The sequence below is a fragment of the Hypanus sabinus genome, chromosome 8, assembly GCF_030144855.1.
Source record: "Hypanus sabinus isolate sHypSab1 chromosome 8, sHypSab1.hap1, whole genome shotgun sequence".
NCBI lineage: Eukaryota > Metazoa > Chordata > Chondrichthyes > Myliobatiformes > Dasyatidae > Hypanus > Hypanus sabinus.
In genome coordinates, this window is record NC_082713.1 from 58,747,617 (window position 1) to 58,772,826 (window position 25,210).

The 25,210-nt window shown below is 40.1% G+C and overlaps 1 protein-coding gene across 5 annotated transcripts in view; it reads left to right on the plus strand.

The window, feature by feature from the left end:
* The window catches only part of dacha (dachshund a), a 375,715-nt gene extending 369,779 nt beyond the window's left edge, over positions 1 to 5,936 (plus strand). Inside the window, exon 12 of one of the 5 annotated variants that reach the window (XM_059977288.1) lies at positions 3,609 to 5,936. In XM_059977288.1, the coding sequence (XP_059833271.1) occupies positions 3,609 to 3,643 (35 nt within the window). In that variant the 3' untranslated portion in view covers positions 3,644 to 5,936. The remainder of the gene's footprint in view (positions 1 to 3,608) is intronic. The other 4 variants (XM_059977289.1, XM_059977292.1, XM_059977290.1 and 1 more) reach the window with 4 other exon arrangements.
* The last annotated feature ends 19,274 nt before the right edge of the window (positions 5,937 to 25,210 follow it).

Below are 25,210 nucleotides of genomic sequence, written 5' to 3' on the forward strand. Positions count from 1 at the left end.
TGGGTTTGTAGAAGATGTCAGTGAACAGTCTATCTCCAGAGATGGAGACTGAGAGATCGAGAAAGGGGAGAGAAGTGTCCGAGATGGACCAAGTGAATTTAAGGGCTGGGTGAAAGTTAGAGGCAAAGTCGATGAAATTGACGAGCTCAGCATGGGTGCAGGAAGCAGCACCAATGTAGTCGTCAATGTAGCGAAGGAAAAGTTGGTGAGCAGTACCAGTATAGATTTGGAGCATAGACTGTTCCACATAACCCATGGAGGGTGGCATAGCTGGGGCCCATGCGGGTGCCCATGGTTACACCCTTGGTCTGAAGAAAGTTGGAAGAGCCAAAGGAGAACTTATTAAGTGTGAGTACCAGTTCAGCCAACCGGAGGAGTGTGGTGGTGTTGGGGAACTGGTGAGGTCTATTGTCAAGAAAATAGCGGAGGGCTTCGAGGCCTTCTTGATGGGGAATTGAAGTGTATAAGGATTGAACAGCCATGGTGAAAATGAAGCAGTCTGGGCTGGGGAACTGGAAGTTATTGAAGAGGTGGAGGGCATGGGATGTATTCCGGATGTAGGTGGGGAGGGACTGAACTATGGATGACAAAATGGAATCCAGGTAGGCAGATACAAGTTCGGTGGGGCAGGAGCAGGCCGAAACTATGGGCCTACCGGGACAGTCAGGCTTGTGGATCTTGGGGAGGAGGTAAAAGCGAGCAGTGCAGGGTGTGGGAATTATGAGTTTTTTGGCTGAGGATGGAAGGTCTCCGGAGTTGATAAGGGCAGTGATGGTACAGAAGACAATGGTTTGATGATTTTGGAGGGGTACTGTTCCAGGGGTAAGTAAGAGGAGGTGTCAGAGAACTGCCGTTTGGCCTCAGTGAGGTAGAGGTCCATCCGCCAGATCACTACAGCACCACCTTTGTCTGCGGGTTTGATGGTGAGGTTAGGATTTTTGCGGAGAGAGTTGAGAGCAGTGCATTCAGAGGGAGTGAGGTTGGAATAGGAGAGAGGAGTGGTGAAGTTGAGACGGTTGATGTCTCGGTGACAGCTGGAGATGAAAAGATCGAGTGCAGGTAGAAGGCCCGATGCGGGTGTCCAGGAGGAGGGTTGAAGACGGGGGAAGGGGTCATCAGTAGGGGGAGGGGAATCCTTATTAAAGTAGTAGGCTCGGAGGTGTAGGCAATGGAAGAAGAGTTCATCATCATGCCGGGCACGGAACTCACTGAGTTGTGGACGGAGGGGGACAGAAGTGAGGCCCTTGCTAAGCACAGAACACTCTGCCTCAGAGCGGGGAAGGTCAGAGGAGAAGGTGAAGGTGTGTCAAGGGTTGGGGCTGGGGTCAGAGGAGGGTAAAGAGTGGGAGGTCTCAGGAGGGAGAAGGGGGTTGGGATGTTCAGGGAGAGCGGGCTGAGGGGAGGATGAGGGATCAGAGGAATGGAGGGGAGATGAGGGGTGGAGGGAAGGTTGGGAATTGCGGGGAGGATAGGGGGTAGTAGCGGAATAAGACAAGCGGTAGGACTCAGCGGCAGTAATAGTCCCAGGCAGTTTGAACTGGCCACATCTCCTCCAGAATCTCCATCAGCCCAGGTGCACCACAAGACACTGTGCTTATCCTCCTGCCCTAGCTGCTTTACACTACTGGCTGTATAGCTAAAGCACAGCTCCAATGCCTTACTCAAGTCTGCCGAATGAAAGGTGGAGATGAATCAGCACACCGGAGGGAGGTTGTAAATATGGATGAATGGCGCTATAACAATAACCTCTTATTCATTGTCAGAAAGACTAAGAAGCTGATTATTGACTAAAGGCGAAGAAAACCAGAGGTTCATGAGTTACTCCTCATTGGAGTATCAGAGGAGGACTTTAAATTCCTTGGTGTTATTATTTCAGAGGTACTGTCCTGGACCCAGCAAGTAATTTCAATTATGAAGAAAACATGGCTGCTCCTCTACTTCCTTTAGAGTTTGTGAAGATTCTGCATGGCATCTAAAACTTTGACAGACTTCTGTAGATATGTAGTGGAGAAAATATTGACCGGCTACATCACAGCCTGGCATGGAGCACCAATGCCCTTGAATGGAAATGCCTACAAAATATAGTGGATGCAACCCAGTCCAACACGCACAAAACCATCCCACCATTGAGCATGTCCACACAAAATGCTGTCGCAGGAAAACAGCATCCACCTTCATGGATCCCCACTACTCAGGACATGCTCTCCTCTTCCTGTTGCCATCAAGAAGGTGGTACAGGAGCCTCAAAACTCACACCACCAGGTTCAGGAACAGTTATTACCTCTCAACCATCAGGCACTTGAACAAAAGAGGTTAACTACACTCATTCTATTTCTGGTGTTCTCACAACCGATGGCCTCACTTTAAGGACTCTTTATCTTGTTATTTCATGCTTGATATTTATTGCTTATATGCTTATTGTTATTATTCCTTTTGTATTTGCAAAGTTTGTTGTCTTTTGTACATTGGTTGAATGCCCACGTTAGTGTGGTGATTCTGTTATGGTTATTATTCTATGGATTTATTGAGTATGCCCACAAAACAATGAATCTCAGGGTTTCAGATATTTATGATCTTTGATAATAAATTTACTTCAAACTTTGAGCTAGACAAATTGTGAACATTTATGAAGTAAGTTTCCAAGTGGAAAAGTCTAGTACAGGAAATCAAATATTCAAAATAATTTAATAGAGAAATAAGGAAAGAATTAATTACTGAGACAGTATAAATGTCTTAGAAAGGCATCTTGATAAGTATGTCAGAGGAAACAGTTGTGCAGAAAGAGTGGGATGAGGTACATGGAATGGAAGGAGGGGACTGTGGATAATAATTATAAATATAGATTTGGCTGAATGCTTGTGTCTGTGCTGTAGATTCTGTCTCATACGCAGAACGCAAAATTTTGAATTAGTTGATGTTGGTTAATAATGGGGGCAGTAAAACCAATTTGTTTTATTGTTATCACAGCTTTAAAAAGTAGGAAATTCAGAATTCTGATGTCTTTGGGTAGATTATAATCAAGGATAAGTAAAAGCCCATCCTCTATAATGTTCCATTAGCGTACAGAACTACTGTATCATACTTTTGCTTTTAATTCCATCACTTGCTTAGCAAATAACTTGCTCATTGATTAAACTATTGTCCAGCAATTAAATCGGAACATTTAAATCTGAGAATACATTAGAGAGAAGGTTAAGTAGAGTTGTTTTAGTGATAAAGGTTGCTTGTAGATAAAAATAACATTTGGTTGATGGGTTTTAGAGCAAGGGCTGAATCACCTTTGCTCATTTCCAGTCTTGCTATTCCTTCAGCTGTCAGGTGTGCCACCCCCACTCGTGTGGTAGTTTCAAGTATAGTGACTTTGAAAGCCTCTTAAATAAGGAAGAGCTCCATCTAGTTGCAGAAGTATACCCAGTAATAATAATGAAGAAGTTGACAATGCACATAGCTTATATCTGTGGAAAATGCCACAACAAATTATGATTTGATGATGATTGTATCTGGTTTTGGGTCAATTGAATTTATGATAACTATCAACCACCCATTCATTTTTACATTCCAGTTCTTTATGTTCCTGTTGCAGAATAATTGTTTCTATTCTCTTTCAGATAGAACATACATGAAAACATCAATCCTGTACTGAGAGACAATTTTACCAAACTGAACCATGTAAGGACAACATTTCCACACTCTCGTGAAACAATGGCTGGGTACAGCAAACACTTCAAGCCACTTTCAATCAAAGGACCTCAATTCATGCATTTTAATAAGGATAAAAAAAGTAACCACATGCATTGTGGTGGATTAGTGCTGTAGCATCGTTTGCGCTGCAGGTAATGTTGCCAATGTGGTGAAGATTTTATACTAGATTTGCTGCGCCAGAACAATGTACCTGGTAAGAGTCATGCCTTGTTGGTTAAAGCATAGTGTGCCATGCTATTTTAAAGCACACCAGCAGCCAACACAAACAGAAGACATTGCAGATTGGTGAATTTACAGCACGTCAGGTCTTATACAAGGCTGTTGAGAACAATTAGCCCAGAGGCAACTGAAGAGCTTTGTAATTAATGGCTGAAGAAATCCTGCAACAAAACTGTTTATTGTAATTATTAATAAAGCTTTCTCTGTTAAAACTGGTCTATTTAAAAAAGGGCCCTACTTAGATAAAATGACGGAAAAACGGCAATGTTTTGCTGAGTAAAAGTGCCCTTCAGTTTTGTGATCCATCTGCAAGAAAAGCATTGATTTGTCATTAACATCTTTTACACTCCACTCAAATATTGGGGAAGGAAGTGAAATATATGCAGTAGAATATTAGAAAATGAAACCTTTTTAAATGGCTAGTTGCTCATATACGCTACCATAATTTCTTAAAAATATTTAGTTTAAATTTCAACTTCTGACCAGTAAAAAGGAATGTTAACTAGTAAAGATACAATGTTAATAGAACTTTCAGTTTGTCTTTTGTCTTTGCAAAGCTGTTCACAAAACATTGTCCCTGCTGTTCAATTCAAATTGACAGTAAAATTGGTGCTGATGTTAATTATTGTTTATAGCTTTGTAGTGAAGTATAACTACCACAAGCTCACTGCTTATCACGTGCAGACATTGTTAAAGAAAGCTTACACTCAATGCAGCACTGTAAAACTCTCAGTTGCAAATGCCTTATGTCTGCACTGTTCCAAATGGGAACTTGTTCCAATGTAATCATCACTTTAAGTGAAGAAATGAATTGTAAGTAACTGGAAGTCAATTAAGAGTCTTCTGTTGGGTAGCACAGATCATTTATATTTTTGCTTCAGTTAACTGCCTTATTAATGATTTATGGATGTGTATGCAGCTGGAAAAACAGCTGAGTTACACTCCCTATCTCAACCTTAAGGAAAATTATACACAAGAATTCTTACTGCTTGCCTCAGGCAGGAAGAGAAAAATCGCCAACATAAGACGTTAAAAGAATGAACAGGGTTGTATGTCAACATTTTGTAGTACACACACTTAATAGTTGGAACCAGTACAGTTAACAATTGGCTATAGACAACAAGGTATACATTACAATGTCATGTTACAACATAAATCATATCTGGAAGATAAGAATAAACAACTCATGAGGTATGTATTTATCTGTCCCATAGAATGGCACAGCCTACCTTTTCAAAGTAATCAGTGACCTCATATGAATTCAGTTGTTCATGAATTTTACTGCACTACTTTAATAAGCCATCTCTTCTCATGGACCAGAAATCACAAGGTTTGAAACAGTTTAAAGCGTGGTGCCATTATTTAAAGATTTTTTTTTATTAAATAACCCTTTTGGTAGTCCAACTTATAATATGCTGGCAACATGCAAGAGTAAAAAGAAATTCAGTCAATTCATTGGTGATAGTTGTGCTGAAGAGCTTCACTCGTTTAAAAGATGGGATTCTACCCAAAGAACATGGTTCTGTGATTTAACTTCAGCACTTATGTTAAAGTATCTTAAAACATTGTTGATAACTTTTGCACTTGCCCAGCCGGAGATGCCATTTGAAATACTGCAGGGAGCACACAATATTTAACTCTGAATGTTGAGCTACATTGTTTTCTTAATTACATCATTTCATTCCAATGTCTCAAAACAAATGACAATACACATCAGGAACATCTTTTTTTATAACATAGCTGCTGTTACTTTAACTAAAACACAAATTTCCCTTCCTGTACTTATGATATTGTTTTGTTTCTGAATCATTTCCTTTCATATGGATTTGCTCTTAAACATGGCATGCTGATTATGTTCCATTCTCCTTATGAGAAGCTGAATCACTGTGTATTCACATGATCAAATATACAGTTTTAGATTCTATGTGGGTAAAAGTGTGCACTCAATAGGCAAGTGATACAATCCCATGTTTTTCAACACGATAAAATGAAAATCTTAAAATGTTCCTCCTAACATTGTCATTGTTTTTAGTATTGGAATTTTGGCTATTTTCGCTACTTTTAAGGGCCACTATGTATGCAGTCCTTTCAGATCCTGCAGGCCATGGCAGCTATGTCACTGTAAATACAGAAGATTACTGGATAATGTGCTCAGGGTTTCCACATCTTATTTTGAATTGAATGCAAGTAGATTTTTGTCTCACACCCATAGCTGGTCAGAACTCAGTTGATTTCAGCCACAAAGTCAGTTTTAAATATTTACACTATCAACTACTTCCAGGAATACAATGGGTAGTTAGAGTGAAATAAAATTATAAAATGTGAGCAGCATTAGTTTTTCATGAAAATAGGAAGCAACTGAACAGTACAGGCCTTTTGGCCCATGTTATGCTGACCCTTCTCTCCCATTTAGCCTTCAGTTTTTCTTTTATCCATGTGCCTGTCTAAGAGTTTCTTAAATGTCCCCAATGTATCTGGCAATACCAGCACTGCTGGCAGTGCATTTCACAGACCTACCACTCCGAGTAAAAAACCTTACCCCAGATATCCCTGCTATTCTTACCTCCACATACCTTAAAGTTACGCTACATTGTATTAGCCATTTCAGCCCTGGGAAAATGTATCTGGCTGTCTGCTCTATCTATGCCTCTTATCATCTTGTCCACTTTTATCAAGTTACCTCTCATCTTCGTTCACGCCAAAGAGAAAAGCACTAACTCACTCAGCCTATCCTTGTAACACATGGTCTCTAATCAGGCTGCATCCTAGTAAATCTCTTCTGCACCCTCTCTAAGGCTTCCACATCCTTCCTATAATGAGAAGTTAACACAAAACTCCAAATATGCTCTATCCAGAGTTTTATAGAGCTGCAACCTTACCTCTGAGCTCTTGAGATCTTCAAGATGGTTCCAGTGAACAACATGGCCAGTGGCAACCTCCTGTAGACAGTTCACAAAACTACTTTTACTTCTTTTTCTTTCAACTGCAATTCTACTATTAAGCTGCGTGTAATTGGAACCTGAGATTTATGCTTTGGGGTTATGCTTTAGGACTGATTGAGTGATATGGCGCTTTGTTGTCTCGAGGGAGTGCGGAGAGGGTGGGAGTGGTGTGCAGCCTGGAGGCCTGGAAGTAGGGTGTGAGCCCATGATGTCCGTTACTTCTCTCCGATTGAGGCGTCGAGCAACGTTGAAGTCAGCAAAGACGAGAGCAGAGTGGGGGGTGGGTGTTCGACCACCATCTGCCTGCATTTAACCGGTCTTACTCTCCCTCGTGCTAGCAGCTGTTGGAAGAAAGGGTGGGGGGCTTGGGTTCAACATTGCAAGGATTGATCAGTAAGGCTCAAGGACTCATTTTGGGGGGACTTCGAGGTTTTTGGATTTCGGTGTGATTGGGGTGATCAGTGCAGACGAGAGCACTTTGGTGAAGACTGGCTCTGGTGCCTGCAGTTGGCTAGGGGCACAGTGCTGAGCTGAGCTAAACTGAATACTCCTGGACTCATGGTTTGATGTTTGAATTTCTGTGTTGTTCGCTCTTGCTGTTCATGCAATTTGTTCTTTTCTCGCTTGTTGGGTGTTTGATGTTTTCTTCGGATTCCATGGATTTTTTTATGGCTGACTGCGGGAGGAGGAACCTTGAAGTTGTATTCTGTATACATACTTGGATAATAATTGTACTTTGAACTCAAAGCCTTGACTGCAGAACGTCATATACCTTCTACCAACTTACTCTTCAACTTTGAGAGATCTATGGACGTGAATCCCAAGATCCCTGTATACTTGCACACTTAAAGAAGCCTACCATTAACCTAGCACTCCGCCTTCAGGTTTGACCTTCCAAATTAATTACTTAACCCTTCTTTTTCCAGATTAAAAAACTTCTAATCTTTTAAAAATCTTTTTAAAAACTGCCACTTTTCAGCCCAGCTCTGCATCATAACAACATCGCATCACAACCTTTGACAGCCTTCTACATTGTCCACAACTCCACCAACCTTAGTGTCATCTGCAAACCTACTCTTTCTTCTTCCTCATCCAAAATATCTACAAAAATCACAAAGAGTTGGGTTTTCCAGATCAGATCCCTATGAGCACCACTGGTCACCAACCTCCAGGCAGATTGCAGTCCATCTATACTACCACCCTCTGGGCAAACCAATGCTGAGTTCATACAGCCATGTTTCTCTCTATCCCATGCCTCCTGATATTCTGAACGAGCCTAGCTAGGAAACCTTGTCAAGTGACTTTTTAAAGCCCATATACAACACATCTGCTGCTCTGCCTTCATCAATTTGTGTTGTCACTTCCTCAAGGAATTCAATCAGGCTCATGAGGCAGGACCTGACCCTCACAAAGTCATGCTGACTATCCATAATCTGATTGCTTTTCCAAATGCTCATAAATCCCACCTCCAAGAATCACTGCCCACCTCGTCTGCCCACCACTGATGCAAGGCTCACTGCTCTATAATTCCCAGGATTATCCAGGTTACGTTTCTTGAACAAAGGAATAGGATTCACCAACCTCCAATCTTCTGACACTACTCCCATGATCAGTAAAGACACAAAGATCATCGCAAAAGGTGCCGCAATTTCTTCTGTTGCTTCCTGTAATAACCTGGGGTATATCCCCAATGTCATATGAAGTTGCAATTATTCCCGTTGATTATGAATGAACAGAAACAAGCACGTGATGGCAATTTTAATTTGCCAAATAGAATTGAATATAAAAAGACTAACAGCATCTGCTATCTACATAGTGCATGACCTGGCTTTTTTAAGCCCAGGGAATGTTACTGATGAAAATTACACAAGGTAAACCAAACACAACTCTGTTGCCACGTGGCAATATCTAACGATTAGTTTTTTAAAAGTAATGCCAGCAATTATTTTCTCTTCAAATAATTAAAATGCATTGATGATTCCAAGCTTCTGGAGCTTGGTGATTACCTGAGCCAAGTTCTCTTCCTGGCATCTTTAGCACCTCATATTAAGCAGAGATATATTGTACCTAATATTTTCCTTGAATGATAAGACCACACAGAAAAGCAAGCTCAATTCATGACAACTTTCATCTGATAAAAGTGATTTCACACATATCAAAATAAATGGATTAATTTAATCACAGTTGTTGCCTGTTATACGTGTCTCTTATGAACTGTGAAGTTTAAACAGCAAATAAGCAGCACCTGCATTTATTTCTCTCTGATACATGTGGCAAGCATCTCAGCAAATGGATTTTTGTGTCACACATTAATGGAAGATGTAAATTACAGAGATACATACTTAACAATCGGAGTGTGTATTAACTCTAATTCATTGGTACTGGGTCAACTGAAAACAATTCTATGAAGCTATCGAGATTAGCATGCTGCTGTGGTCAATGAATTGCGACAACTCCCTTTGTTCACTTTGCTGTGGTATTTATTGAACTGCATACATTTCATTCATAAACTGTGACTGTTTTATGAAAAGGTTACACTGGAATTACACAAACGTTAGGGTTGATGACATCTGGACCAACATCTATTCGAAGCTGGAGAAAGCATGTCTGTTGTCGAAACGATGGAGGCATCTTCACAAACTTCCACAACCACTCATGCCAAGGCTGACGTGAGAGCATCCTTCGAGAGGGTGAACTGATGGAAAGCGTCTGTCCCAGATGGGGTATTTGGCCGAGTACTAATGAGCTGTGTTGAACAACTGACTGGAATGTTCACTGATAACTCGCCTTTCACTTTGGCAGTCTGAGGTGTCCACCTGCTTCAAGCAGAATTCAATGATACCTGTGTTTAAGAAGAATGTGGAAACCTGTCTCATTGACTATTATCTAGTAGCACTTGTGTCCACTGTGATTAAGGTGCTTTACGAGGTTGGTGATGAAACCTATCAACTCCTACCTGAGAAGTGACTTGGATCCACTCCAATTTACCTACCATCACAGGTCAACAGCACATGCCATTTCATTGGCTTTTCATTCAACCCTAGAACATCTGGAAAGTGAAGATGCATACATCAGGATGCTCTTCATTGAATTTCAGCTTTCAATACGAATGCTGAAAGAACTAGATAGGGTAGATATGGAGAGGACGTCTCCTATGGTGGGAATATACCAAACTAGAGGACACAGCCTCTAAATTGAGGGGTAACCTTTTAGAACAGAAGTAAGGAGGAATATTTTTAGCCAGAGAGTAGTATATCTGTGGAATGCTCTGCCACAGACTGGAGGCCAAATCCATGTTTATATTTAAGGTGGAAGTTAATCGTTTCCTAATCAGTCGGGATCAAAGGATATGGCGAGAAGTCAGGTGTATGGGGTTGACTGGGATCCGGGATAAGTCATGATGGAATAGCGGAACAGACCCAATGGGCTGAATAGCCTAATTCTGCACCTATATCTTATGGTCTTGCTATCATCCCCTCAAAATTAAACTATAAGTTTCAAGACCTAGGACTCAATACTTCCTTGTGCAACTGGATTCTGGATGTCTTCACTTGCAGACCCGAGTCAGTTCAGATTGGCAACAACATCTCCACAAGGCTGTGTGCTTAGTCCCCTGTTCTACTCGCTTTATGCCTGTTACTGTGAGGATAAGCACAGCTTCAATGCCGTATTTAAGCTTGCTGATGGCACCACTGTCATTGGCCAAATCAAAGGTGCAGACAAATCAGCATTTAAGCGGGAGATTAAAAATCTAGCTGAATGGTGCCACAGTAACAACCTCTCACTCAATGTCAGCACAAGCAGGAAGCTGATTATTGACTTCAGAAGAAGGAAATGAGAGATCCATGGGCCAGTCCTCATTGGGTGATCAGGCGTTAAGAGGGTCAGCAACTTCAAGTTCCTCGGTGTTATCATTCTGGGACCCCTACTCTTTGTGATCTTTATAAATGGCCTGGATGAGGAAGTGGAGAGATGGGTTAATAAATTTGCTGATGACATGAAGGTTGGAGGTGTTGTGGACAGTGTGGAGTGCTGTCAGGGGTTACAACGGGACATTGTTAGGATGCAAAACTAGGCTGAGAAGTGGCAGATGGAGTTTAACCCAGGTAAGTGTGAGGTGGTTCATTTTGGTAGGTCAAATATGATTGTAGAATATAGCATTAGTGGTAAGACTCTTGGCAGTGTGGAGGATCAGAGTGATAGTGGGGTCCGAGTCCATAGGACACTCAAAGCTGCTACACAGGTTAACTCTGTGGTTAACAATGCATACGATGCATTGGCCTTCATCAATCATGGGATTGGGTTTAAGAGCTGAGAGGTAATGTTGCAGATATATAGGACCCTGGTCAGACCCCACTTGGAGTACTGTGCCCAGTTCTGGTTGCCTCACTACAGGAAGGATGTGGAAACCATACAATGGGTGCAGAGGAGATTTACAAGGATGTTACCTGGATTGGGGAGCATGCCTTATGAGAAAAGGTTGAGTTAACTCGGCCTTTTCTCCTTGGAGCGGCAGAGGATGAGAGGTGACCTGTTAGAGGTATTCAAGTTAATGAGAAGCATTGATCATGTGGATAGTCAGAGGCTTTTCCCCAGGGCTGAAATAGCTAGCACAAGAGGGCATAGTTTTAAGGTGCTTGGAAGTAGGTACAGAGGAGATGTCAAGGGTAAGTTTTTTTATGCAGAAAGTGGTGAGTGCATGGAATGGGCTGCTGGTGGAGGCAGAAGCAATAGGGTCTTTTAAGAGACTCCTGGATGGCTACAGGGAGCTTAGAAAAATAGAGGGCTATGGGTAAAGCCTAGGTAGTTTCTAAAGTAAGTACAAGTTTGGCACAGCTTTGTGGACCGAAGGGCCTGTATTGTGCTGTAGGTTTTCTATGTTTCAGACGATCTGGTCTAGGACCAACACATAAGTGCCATTACGAAGAAAGCATGGCAGTGCCTCTACTTACTTTTCCAAAGATTCAACATGTCATCTAAAACTTTGACATACTCCTATAGGTGTGCGATGGAGTCTATATTGACTGGTTGCTTCACCCTTGTTATGGAAATGCCTACAAAAAGTAGAGTATGTGGCCCAGACCATCACTGGTGAATCCCTCCCCGCCACTGAGCACATTTACAGGAAGTGCTGACACAGGAAAGCAGCATCCATCATCATGGATGCTCCCCATGCAGGCCATGCTCTCTTCTCACTGCTGTCATCAAGAAGGTATTGGAGCCTCAGCACCCACATCACCAAGTTCAGAAACAGTTCTTACCCCTCCACCATCAAGCTCTTAAATTAGAGGGGATAACTTCACTCAACTTTACTTGTCCCATCACTGACCTGTGCTCACGACCTATGAACTTAGTTCCAGGGACTCTTCATCTCACATTCTTAATATTTATTGCTTATTTGTTTATTTATTCATTAAATATAATTATTTCTTTATTTTTGTATTCGGACAGTTCGTTGTCTTCTGCACATTGGTTGTTGTCTGCCCTGTTATGCGCGGTCTTTCATTGTTTCTATTGTGTTTCCTGTAGTTACTGGGACTGCCCACAGGAAAGTAAATCTCAGGGTTGTATATGGTGTCATATGTGTACTTTGATAATAAATTAATTTTTAGCTTTGAACTTTGAATTTAAAGCGGAAACCAGATTTTGCTGCACAACTCATCTTCAGAGGGACCCAATGAGATGTTGCTATGAAGTAATCATCTACTGTAAAAAGCTTTTTGTAAATAACCAATAATCTTTTTTTAATCCTGTAGCTAAAATAATCATAGCCATTACAATTGTTGGAATTCAGTACCCCTTCTGTGTTTCATTACTAAGATCAGCACATTTATTTATGCTCCTTCATCTTCATCTTCCATCAGTTTTAAGATACAAAAAATATGATCTTGTATTTTGATAAGGTCTGACATATTATCATTACAAGAGCATGAGCTTGATCACAGTCTCGTTTGAAATTCATTTTCTATTTCATAAAGCTGATTAATAATTAGACATAAGCAAATAATCAGAATATTTACCCCCCTCAAAAACAGATTTTGCAATAGTTCTGATAGATTATTAACACTTTACTGTTCAGCAAGACTGGAGTGCAAATTGCACAACTTGGAACACTGATGTTAATAACCTTATTGCAATTGGACTAAAGGAAAATACAATTTGCTTATTATCTCTTCAACAAAATGTTATTCTTTTCCTAACACATCCTTAGTTTTGAATTTACATTTACAAACTAAACATTCACAATTTGCATTTGTGTTTTTTAAAGAATTGACTTGCCATAAAAGTCCCAAATGTTATAAAATGAGAGGGTATGTACATTTTTAGAAGCCTATTGTTGTGATATGGCCCGCTTTTGGATGGCAACTTAGAGACAGCGTGGAAATAGACATGTTGGGGTTACTCTAACCCTATAAAATCAGGGTTGTTCAAAAAGGCAGCAATTAAACTATTAAAACACTGAAACATGAACCAAACCTGTCCACTTATGGATTCACTTATGATGGGATATATATGGATGACTACCCTTCCCAAGGATCAGATAGGTTTGTTAATGCAAGTTTTTAAAGAATCTGCATGTCTTTATTTTAACTCATTTCAGTCCAGGTACTGAATCTCCTGGGCTTTGGCAAGATGGTGGAAGTGAGGGAGAACTGATCTGTTACAAGGCTGTTTCTGGGCTGGGAAGATGCCTAAGAAGCAAATCTATGAGCATATTTGATCTTTTCCCATCTCTTTTGTCTTCATGCCATGTTCAACCTTGACCTTCCTACTGATGTAGTACCCATCATATCATCTCATCTTTCCTTAAGCTGTGACTATCCACCCCCCCCCCCCCCCCCACCCAGTCACTGAACCTCCACTGTGGGAAAGATTCCTTTGAGTTCTCCAAGCCAAATTTCTGCCTGAAAAATTCTGCTCCCACCTGTCAGCTTCCTCTTCAGGCGGGCTCAGCAAATTGTTAGGCAAGTTTTGGGAATGAGACCAAGGAGATGAAAGGATCTGCCATTGGGTTTAAATATGGGCTGAACTTATTTCCTTGAGCACTAATTCTGAAAGGTATTTGCACATCCATACCCCAATATTTATTGACCTTGTTATTGATCCAACAACGGTCTCCTGATACATACTTTGTCAGTATAGCAGTGATTATGGGTTACAGCTTTAGCTGCTGTTAATTAGAAATGAGTTGTTAAACCAAAACATTAAGGGACCAATCAGGCAACAAGTTATTTTAGATCTGGTATTATGTAAAAGGGCAAGATTAATTATTGATCTTATGGCAGAGGATTCCATAGGACAGAGAGAGCGGTACAATTTCAAATTCAGTTTAAGGATAACAAATTAGTATCCTAAGACAATTAATGTGGTTTCAAGGACAGTTGACTAAAGTGGACTGGGAAAATAGATGCAATGCTAAGATGGTAACTAAGCAGTGAAGAACATTTGAGAAGATATTTCACAACAGTGATGTACAGTATATTTAAATAATAATGAAGTGCTCTCCATAAAAGTCAAGAATGCAATACATTTGAAGGGAAACACGTGCAATGCAGTGAGAATTAATAGTTGACCATAGGATTCAGAAAACTTTAGAAACCAGCAAAGGATGAACAAAAATATAAAAAGGGAGAAGACATGGTATGAGAATAATTTAACAAATGGTATAAAACAGAATAACAGCTTGTACAGAATGTAAAAAAAATGAATAGCAAGAATTAATAATGATCTGTAATGAATGGGGATTTAATAATAAGAAATAGAAAATTGACAGAATTCCAAATAGTTATTTAGGATTGACATTTATGGCAGAAGAATTTAACAATTCCAATGACAGTAGATAATGAAGGAATGCAAAGAGGGTGAAGTTTGAAACAATACCTATTGCTAGAGATAAATGCTACACAAAATAATTGAGTTTAAAGGCTGACAAGTCCCCTGAACCCAATAGCCTGTTCACTGGGGTCTTAAAGAAGAGAGAAAGCTAATGCTTTGTTTATCATTTAGAATTCTAATCTAGAGAGATCTTGGATGACTGAGAACCACAATTTAATCGTACTATTCTAATGGGAGAAAGAAGGAAACAATCAGGCAGTTAGCCCACGTATATTATTTGGAATGTGACAGATTCCTTTATTAAGGAGTTATAATATCTTATGTATATAATAATTTAGAAAACATTCCCCTGGCCTGTCAGTTTGAGGCCAGGTCCAAGAGAACTAATCCTCTGGATGGTTACATGGGTATTTATTTGAGCAGTTAATGAATATGACAAGTTTAGAGCGGGGATTCTCAACCTGGTGTCCACAGACTTCTTGCTTAAAAGTATTGACCCATTAAATAAAAAGTTTGGGAAACCTTGGTTTAGAGGAATATGGGTTAAACAGTGAAAAATGGGATCAGTTATGCAAATTTGTCAGCACCAAAAGGCCTGTTTTCATATTGTATGTCTTTACAAATAATCCCATCAGTCCCATTCTCCCTCTTTTATTACCTTATACCTTAGTAATTTATTCCCCAATTCTCTTTTCAAATCCTTTTTGATTCTATTGCCACTTCCAATAAAAGTGATTTAAGGAAGCCAATTAACCTACTAGCACATCTTTGGGAAAGGCAACTGAGGCATCCAGAAGAAAGTCACGTGGCCTCATGCAAATCTGCACAGACAAAGCCATGGCTGGCATTGAGTCTGAATCCTTGGAGATGTGAAACAGCAGCACTAACTGTTGCAAGGACCTGCCAATTATGCGTATGATAGACGGACATCCAGAACACCTTAAGACAATCAAGCACAGTCAACTTGGTTTTAAAAAAGGGAAACTGGGTTCTAGAGTTCTGTAAGATACAACAAGGTCAATAAAAGGCATTCAGTACTTTGGATTTTCAATGAACTTGTATATAAAATTTTAACGGGACAAAACCCAAATTAAATCTTACTGCACAAAATAAAAATTCATGGGGTTTAGGCTGATACTATGGGCATTAATGCCGGCTAACTAGCAGAAAGCAGGGATTAGGACAAATGGGTGATTTTCAGCTGGGGCACTATTTTTAATGCACATTAAGGTTTATAAAGATTACAAACATGAGAAAACCTGGAGATGCTGGAGATCCAAGGCTACACACAGGAGGAGCTCAGCAGGTCCGGCAGCATCTATGAAAATGAATAAACAGTCGACATTTCGGGCCGAGACCCTTCATCAGATTATAGAGATTAGGTTTATTTGTCACCTGTACATTGAAACACAGTGAAATGTATCATTTTTTTGCCAATTACCAACTCAAGTGTTGCTACCCTGCTGGCACCCAATATAGTGTGCTCAAAACTCAATAACCCTAGCCATACAGCTTTGGAACTGGGAGTAAACCAGAGCATCTGGAGGAAATCTATGTTGTCATGGGGAGGATGTGCAAACTTCGTACTGAAAACAGTGGGAGTTGAACCCAGATCGGTGATTCCTAGCACTGTAAAGCAGTGACCGAGTACTGTGGCTAAATGTTACAGATAAGACAGTTAGCAGATGTTAGAAGGACAACAACACATGGAGCCTGGGCAGGGATTTTGATAGGCTAAGTGAGCAGGCAAGAAGGCAGGCAGAGTTTAATGTGAGGTTGTCGTCTTTAGCAAAAAGACATGATGTTGCATTCAAAGTGACTGGTAGGATAGAGTGTTCCTAGTGTATGAAACAAAGGAGAGTGGATGCAAATGTTTAGGAAGGCTAATGAAATGCTGACTTTCTTGCAAGGGGGTAAGGAAATTTAGAAGTGTTAAATTAAGATTACAGGACGCTGGTGAGACGACACATTAAGCACAACGTACTGTTATATTCTGTGTAAAGGAAGTATGTGCTTGCAATGCAGTCAGTGCTAACAAGTTTCTCCAAGTTTAATACTGATTCAGATTAGTTCATTGTCATATACACCACACTGCAATGAAACTCCTTTAAATGTTGTGATGGAAATAACTGGTTCTTTGAGTCAACAGTAGAGGCCTGGACACACACAGTTTTAATAATAAGGAATTTATTATTAAAGGGGAAGTCAGGTCAACACAAGCAACTACAATACACAGGAAGCAGTGTGGGGACAGGGTACGGTTACACAAACAAAGAACAAGGGAAAAGCACTACGACAGCTATCCCCCTTGACCTTGGATAGCCGCGGTTCCCTTACCAGGACAAACGATAGACCTTCCCAAACATAAATCAATGCACTTACTTTCAATGAGGTGGTCTGTAAGAGAGACCGAGCCAGGGCCAAGTCTCACCTTTTATAGCAAGGGGCTGGGTGCGATAATCCAAATAAGGTGACCAATAATTTAGGTGTGCATTGATTAGTTGGGAGGGACCAAATGTTGATTGGCATGTGGTGTGTCCTCCGACCAGCCAGGTGGCTTTCTCACTTGAAGTCACTGGTGTCAGAACTGTGAGAAAGCTCTCAAGACAAGTTATTATGGAACTTAAATTTATTATGCCTCAGACTCATTTATTAGTTGGATATAGTTGTAGTAGACCAAGGAAGGCTAGCAAAGCTTTCTGAAAAATGGCAGACAAATGTGAAGTGTTGCACTTTGGGGGAACAAACAAGGGTAGGACTTACACAGTGAACAGTAGGGAGCTGAGAAGTGCAGTAGAACAAAGGGATATGGGGATACAGCTCCATAATTTCTTGAAAGTAGTTTCACAGTTAGATAGGATCACACAGAAGCCTTTGTAAATCAGAGTATTGGGGATAAGAGTTGGGATCTCATGCTGAAGTTGTATAAGACTTGGTGAGACAAATTTGGAGTATTGTGTGCAGTTCTGGTCATCTACCTACGGGAAAGATATCAATAAAGATTTGACAGAGGTATACAAAATGATGAGAGGTATAGATAGGGTAAATGCAAGCAGATGAATTACAGCAAGTGTATATAAAATGGTTAAATTAAATAAGCAGTGCAAAAATAGAAATTAAAAAGTAGCGAAGTAGTGTTCATGGGTTCAATGTCCATCAGAAATTAGTTGGCAGAGGGGAAGAAACTGTTCTAGAATTGTTGAGAGAGAGAGAGTGTGTGTATGTGTGTGTGTGCGTAATTTGAGATACCAGATGGTATCTCAAGAGATGGTTTGAGTCAAGAGAAACAGATTGTAGTACAGTGTTTGAGGTAATAATAATATAATAATATTTTTAAAGTGTTTGCCTAGAACAAGCATTTGAGAGAGCAGGTACATGCTCTATTCTCTGACATTGTCTGCGTTCTCTACCAAGAAAGAACAGAAATTACCTACACACAGTTTTTCTCTTGCCATAGCCCAAACAAATCAAATTAGCTCAGAACAGAAGGAAGTCAGACCTGAGATATAGGCTCTGTTTCATCCCTCGCTGAGTATCAGCTCACTAATGCCATCTACTCAGTAGAAGATCTCATGGGGTACTTTGACCTTGAAAATCATTAAAAAATGAAGGAAGATGAGATAATCTGCAGATGCAGGAAATCCGAGCAACGCACAGATGTTAGAAATCCAAGCAACATAAGATGCTGATGAAGGGTCTTGGCCCTAAACAACAATTGCATACTCTTTTCCATGGAGGCTGCCTGGCCTGTTGAGTTCCTCCGGCATTTTGTGAATGTTGTGAAAAAATGCAGATGCTGGAAACTGGAATAAAATAGGAAACGCTGGGAACACATATCAGGTCAAACAGCTGCCATAGAAATAGAAACAGAAAGTTAACAGCTGAGGTCAAGGACATTTTAGGTGGAATTCCAAGTAATCTCTGGAGATTATGATGTTAAAATTTATTAAGTCTTAAGTAAAATAAAGAAGATTCTTTTATTAATTGAAAATGGTTCCTTGAGTGGATCTTGCACATTGTTTGATCTTGCATTTCTAAAATGCACCTCAAATGGAGAAAATATGCAATTCTCTGCTGATAGATATAACAAGAATTATTTCTTGTATGTTAAACATTCACATTAGAAGTAATTTGTAGTTTTAAGGCAAAGCAACAATAGAAGGTGAGTGGTGCCAACACATATTACATTGAAGGAACTCTCTTTGGACTTTGTAGTCGGCAATTACAAGAATTTCCTCTTATTGTTGGTTTGGGAAACGCTTTTATGTACAAAATGAAACAACCTTCTCCTTGAAGGCCATATGTGGAGAAGAACACCATATTATTCACCAAGTAGTTACAGAATCTGATGACAGCATTGCTTTGTGACTTCTCTAAGAGTGACTATTGTGTTGTTTCTCTCTGCTTGCATTTTGAAAAGAAAGAAGATGCTGCATTTGGCTTCAACAGATGAAAATTTAAACTATGAAATAATCTATAATGACACACATATCATTTCACAGCCAATTTTAGGTGTTTTTTAAAAACCAATCTTGTGAATGTAACCACTTGCCTAAAATTTCACTAGCTCATTTTGCAGCATTCAAATATTGCCCAGTACACCTAAGCTGAATGTGCTATTATACATTCAAATTACAGTATTACTCCAGAGGCGCAAATGTGCTTTGATGTGGGTTTTGTTGTTTATTCTTTGAATTTTGTGCAAAATCATCCTCCTCTTTATCAGCTACTGATGGAGAGTAACATTGTGAATCAGGAAATAAAGAAGTTGGGAAGAGCTGCTCATCTTTGGAGAGATATTTGGAGTTATGTGGAATAAAATATGACCTTATAAGACATATGTAGAGAGAGAGAGAGAGAGCCAAGGATGTCTTCAAAAACAGAGCCGCTATCTGCTGCGATCTGACACAAGCAGGCACACACCCAGTCATTTATGGACATCACTTTCTGCCTATAATACAGGACATTATTTCCTCTGTGCAGTGCAGACAAAGGTACCTATGACCTGCAGGACTAACTAGAAGGACTTACGTGCTTAAAGCCCTAGAAAGCCGGCAGAAGGGCCTTTCTCATAGTCATTGAGGTCTCACAGAGGCCTGAAATAAAGAAGCTTGGGATTTATGTGGTAAATATGCCCTCTCATTGTAAATCCATCCTTTGTTCACGTTCAGTCCACGATAATCTGTGTGTACACTGGTCCAGTTCTGCTCTATTTATTTATAAAAAGAGAAAGAATGAAACAGGAGTCCGCTATCCAAATGCTAAAGATGTTTTACTGTGCAATATAATCAGGAGTGATTTTTTTTACTTCAGGAAAGGTTTCCTTTATAAATCTCATATCCCTTAATATTCTTAATAATCAATGCCTGTCATGAATATACTCAGTAACTGAGCCTCCTCTGCTATCTTGCACCAAATCAGTATCATCAGGTGAAGAAATTTCTTCTCACCTCTGTCTATAGTGTCAACTTCTTTATTCTAAATAAGCTTACTTCTGGTTTTACACACTTCTATCACAGGAAACATCAGCTCTACATTACACCTGATCCCCATATTTAAGTTATTAATTTAGTTTGTGAACAGTTGGGCCTCTATCTCTGATCCCCTGAGGATCTCACTCATGATAACCTCCCAGCTTGAAAGAGACACACTTATTTCAGCTCTCTGGCTTCCCTCCATCAGCCAATTCTGAACTCATAACCTCAATATTATGCACTCTTAATTTGTTCACTAATTTTACTGCATAGCATCTGATCAAAGACTTCCTTAAAATCCACATATTTAGGTTCAATTCCTCTGCCCTTGCCTATATTGGTAATTGCAACCTTGAAAAAATCCAACAGATCTGTCAAACATGATCTCCCTTTCATAATTACATCTACATGAATTCATACATTATGATTCATATATTATGGATCTGGTCAATTTGATTATGATTTCCCAAGTGCCCTTTTACTACTTCCATAACAATAGATTCTAGTATTTTCGAATTGCTTATGTTAGGTAAAATATTTTATCATCCCCTAGTTACTCTTTCCCTCCTTTTTTAAACAATGAGGTAGTAACTGCCATTTTCCTATATGTTGGTAGCATTCTAGACCATAGAATTTTGCATCCTCTATCTCATGGCCAGCTCCTTCCAAACTCTGGGATACAATACCATGGGTCTCAGAGAAATGTTGCTTTCCGGTTACAGTAATATCACCAATATCAGTCTCTTTTCACTCATGCTAGTTCTTGCTGGCTTAGTCTCTATCTGTAGACATTCTTTAGTTTTGAAAAGTTTTCTCTCTCTGCTTCCCTGAAGGCAGACACAAAATACTTCTTTCTCAATTTCTGAGCAGTTTCCATAAGACCATAAAACCATAAGACATAGGAGTAGAATTTGACCCATTGACTCTGCTCTGTCATACCATCATGGCCAATTTATAATCCTTCCCAACCCCATTCTCCGGCTTTCTCTCATAATTTTTAATGTCCTGATTAATCAAGAACCTATTAACCTCTGCCTTAAATATATCCAGGGAAGTGGCTTGCATGGCTGTCTGTGGCAATGAATTCCACAGATTCACCACCCACTGGTGAATTTTTCCTCATTTTTCCTCATCTCTGTTCTAAATGGCCATCCCTCAATTCTGAGGCTGTGCCCTCTGGTGTTAACTTCCCCCACTAAAGGAAACATCCTCACCAAATCTAATCCATCTTTGCCTTTCAATAATGAGATCACCACTCATTGTTCGAAAATCCAGTGAGTAAAGGCCCAGAGCCATCTAACACATGTTAACCCTTTCATTCCTGGGATAGTTCCCGTGAGTCTCCTCTGGAACCACTCCAATGCCAGCGCATCTTTTCTTGGATAAAAGGGTTCCTTCTGTCCCATTATAATTGTTCCTATTGCACTGTGGGATGCATATTCCATAGCGCATAGGCCAGTTAGTCTGACCTCAGTGGCTGCGAAGATGTTAGAGTCGATTATTAAGGATGAGTTCTCAGAGTATTTGGAGGCACATAATAAAATATGCCAAAGTCAGCATGGTTTCCTCAAAGACAAATCTGTTGGAATTCTTTGAAGAAATAACAAGCAGGATAGACAAAGGAGAATGGGTTCATGTTGTGTACTTAGATTTTCAGAAGGCTTTTGACAAGGTGCCATACATGAGGCTGCTTAACAAGCTATGATGTGATGGTATTATAGGAAGGATTCTAATATAGATAAAGCAGTGAGGAGGCAAAAAGTGGGAATAAAGGGAGCCTTTTCTGGCTGGCTGTTGGTGTCTAGTAGAGTTTCACAGGGGTCTGTGTTGGGACAAATTCTTTTTATGTTATATGTCAATAATTTAAATGATGCAATTGAGGACTTTGTTGCAAAGTTTGCAGATGATATGAAGATTGGTCAAGGGGCAGGTAGTTTTAAGGAAGTAGAGAAGCTACAGAGGACTTAAACAGATTAGGAGAATGGGCAAAGAGATGGTAGATGGAATACAGTGTCTTGAAGTGTATGGTTATGAACTTAAGTAGAAGAAATGAAAGGGCTGTCTATTTTCTAAATGAAGAGAACATTCAAAAATCTGAGGCACAAAAAGACTTGAGAGTCCTTGTGCAAGATACCCCAAAGGTTAATTTGCAGGTTGTCTGTGATGAAAAAGGCAAATGCAATGTTAGCATTCATTTCAAGAGGACTCAAATATAAAAGCAAGGATGCAATGTTAAGACTTTATAAAGCACTGGTGAGACCTCACTTAGTGTGTTGTGAGAAGGTTTTGTACCCTTTATCTTAGAAAGGATGTGCTGAAACTGGAGAGGGTTCAAGGAGCTTCACAAAAATAATTGCAGGATTGAATGGCTTGTCATATGAAGAGCATTTGTTGTCTCTGGGCCTGTGAGGGGTGACCTCATTGAAATCTATTGAATGGTGAAAGGCCTTGATAGAGTAGATGTGGAAAGGATGCTTCCTGTGGTGGGAGAGTCTAAGACCAGAGGACACAGCCTCAGAATAAAGGGACTTCTTTTCAGAATGGAGATGAGGAGATATTTCTTTAGCCAGAAAGTGATGAATCTGTGGAATTCTTGGCCACAGGCAGTTGTAGAGATGAAGTCTTTATGCATCTTGAAGGCAGAGGTTGATAGATCCTTATTTGGTCAGGGCATGAAGGGATATGGGGAGAAGGCAGGAGATTGGGGCTGAGAGGAAAATTGGATCAGCCACGATGAAATGGTGGGGCAGATGTAATGGGCAATGTGGCCTAATTCTACTCCTATATCTTATGGTGTTATATGAACTTCTGGTAATCTCCTGATTACTAGCCAATTTATGTTTTGAGCTGGGCTGTTCTCATACGCTACCTTCATTCTCCTTATCAGAGACTTGGTCCTGCTTTGCATTGCAGGATATCCTTAGAGGCTTGCAGTTCCAAAACCCACTGCAGGAGGATGAAGAAGAGAAAGGGACTGGTGATGCAGAGGTAAAGAAAGAAAATCATGCTGCTGTACACCACGTGGAGTACTGGTGTTGCAAAGACAGCAGGGAACAGGTTCAAAGGGCAGGTGACACAAGCAGAGTTATGAATGGTTGGAGAAGAAAATTGGTATAAATGTTTGGGGGTGTGGTGCATGTATTAGCATTGACTAAAGGGAAAAATGTACTCAATGGGTCAGGCAGGATCTGAGGAAAGAGAAACAATCAGTATTTCAGGTCTGCAACCCTTCATTTCTTTGATTTTCATTTATGGCCCAATGCTTGTGAAGCTTATTGTACATGAACAGAGAACCGATGATAAATTGTCAAACATGCCTGCTCAAGATGGCAAGGAGCATGGAGCAATCTGTCTCCAGCCCTCACAGGAGGCCATTGCCAGGTGGAAGAGCAGCCTTTCGCTCTGGAATGACATGCAGTGTGGCAGGATTCAGCAATAATTTCATCTCATAGTGGCTGATTGCTTATATACTTCAGCTTCTGTGGAGGCATGGGACAGAGGCTATTTGAACATGATTTGCCTCTGTTGAAACTAGTGTTGCCCCTGTGAATGAAAGGATGCCATCTTGTCAAGAGCAGATTATTTCTCTCTAGGAATGGAGAAATTCATTCAACCCTGGGGTTATACCTGACCCCATTCATTATATATTGTTGTTGAAGCATTTCCAGCTGACACAGGTGAGGGCATTGAAGCAGGGATGTTGCATGTAGTTATTGGCCTTGGTATATTAATGCTAAATGATAAGATTTGTAGATCTTCAGAGGACCTTTAGGCATTTCAGATGGTGTGGGTGGTGATGTTAACTCAGTTTATATGCTCCAATGAAGTTATGCTAATCTACAGTAGGACCAACAGAAAGCTAATCCAGGTCAGTGATTATCAGGTGTCTATGTGCTGAAGAAATATCATTCCAATTACTCTTCCTTTCTATAGTTTCCATCAAACTAAAATAACTGAAATCCAAATTCCAATAAGCTCTTGGTAATGTTTTCACTTCACTCAGTTTCACTTCACTCAGATAGGCTCCAGCAGAAGCTTATCAGAGTGAGATATTCAAGGTTCTAATAAGGAGAGAGGTTATCCACAATGACTGTCACTTGTTGAACACTTTTCTTCCGCCCTCAGCCTAACCCCTTGCCTTGTAGAGATAGCTCTAACAAACATTTCCAGTTTACTCCTATGATAATCATGGCTCCAAGGTGCAGTCAATAAAGAGAATACCAGAGTCAGGATGGGACTAATTTCACAGACATATTCTCACCACTTCGGGATCCATTGATTGGTTTAAAAAATATATTATTGGATGAGATTGGTCTTTAACCTGTTTCAATTGCTATCCATTATGCTTTCACGGACATTAACTAGATCAATTACTTTAAGTGAATCTCATAACCCACCTCATGATGAAAACTCTGCATTGGCTGCGAGCAACAGGATAGACATATAGAGCTGATTGGACAGATAGATTGATTAGAGAGGCTTAGATCCTGATGTTAACAATTATCACAATGAAGTAATACTTTATGAAAGGTCCTTGTAACCACAGTTGGTGTGATTATAACATTATAATTCTTTTGCCAAGGCACTTCCATAACCACACACTTTGAAGAGAATGACTTACGGTTTGGTATTCAAATACCAAGCATTTTTTTGGCTTCAAAAAGCTTGGTATGTACTAGTAGTATTGACAGTGTATGATGTGCAGTCCTTTTGTTGGCAACTATACTACTATATTTCATTTGACTGCTTCTGTAAAGTTAAATGTATTTAAAGGGAACGCTGGCCATGTTAAAGAACCTCTTTCACTCTGTGCCTCATTTTCAGTAAAATGATTTTTGTAATGTGCAGGCCAGTTACATAGTTTCATAACTGACACCTTGCACAAAGTTTTGTGTGAACATGTATGATAATCATAGGTATATTTGTTTATTTCAGATTGTCACTGACTGCACAACCAGAGATCATATCTTTCCTGTATATTGGCAGCTACAGTAGCTTATGTTCATCCTGCCAGCTGCCTTCTGAGGTGCATCTCTC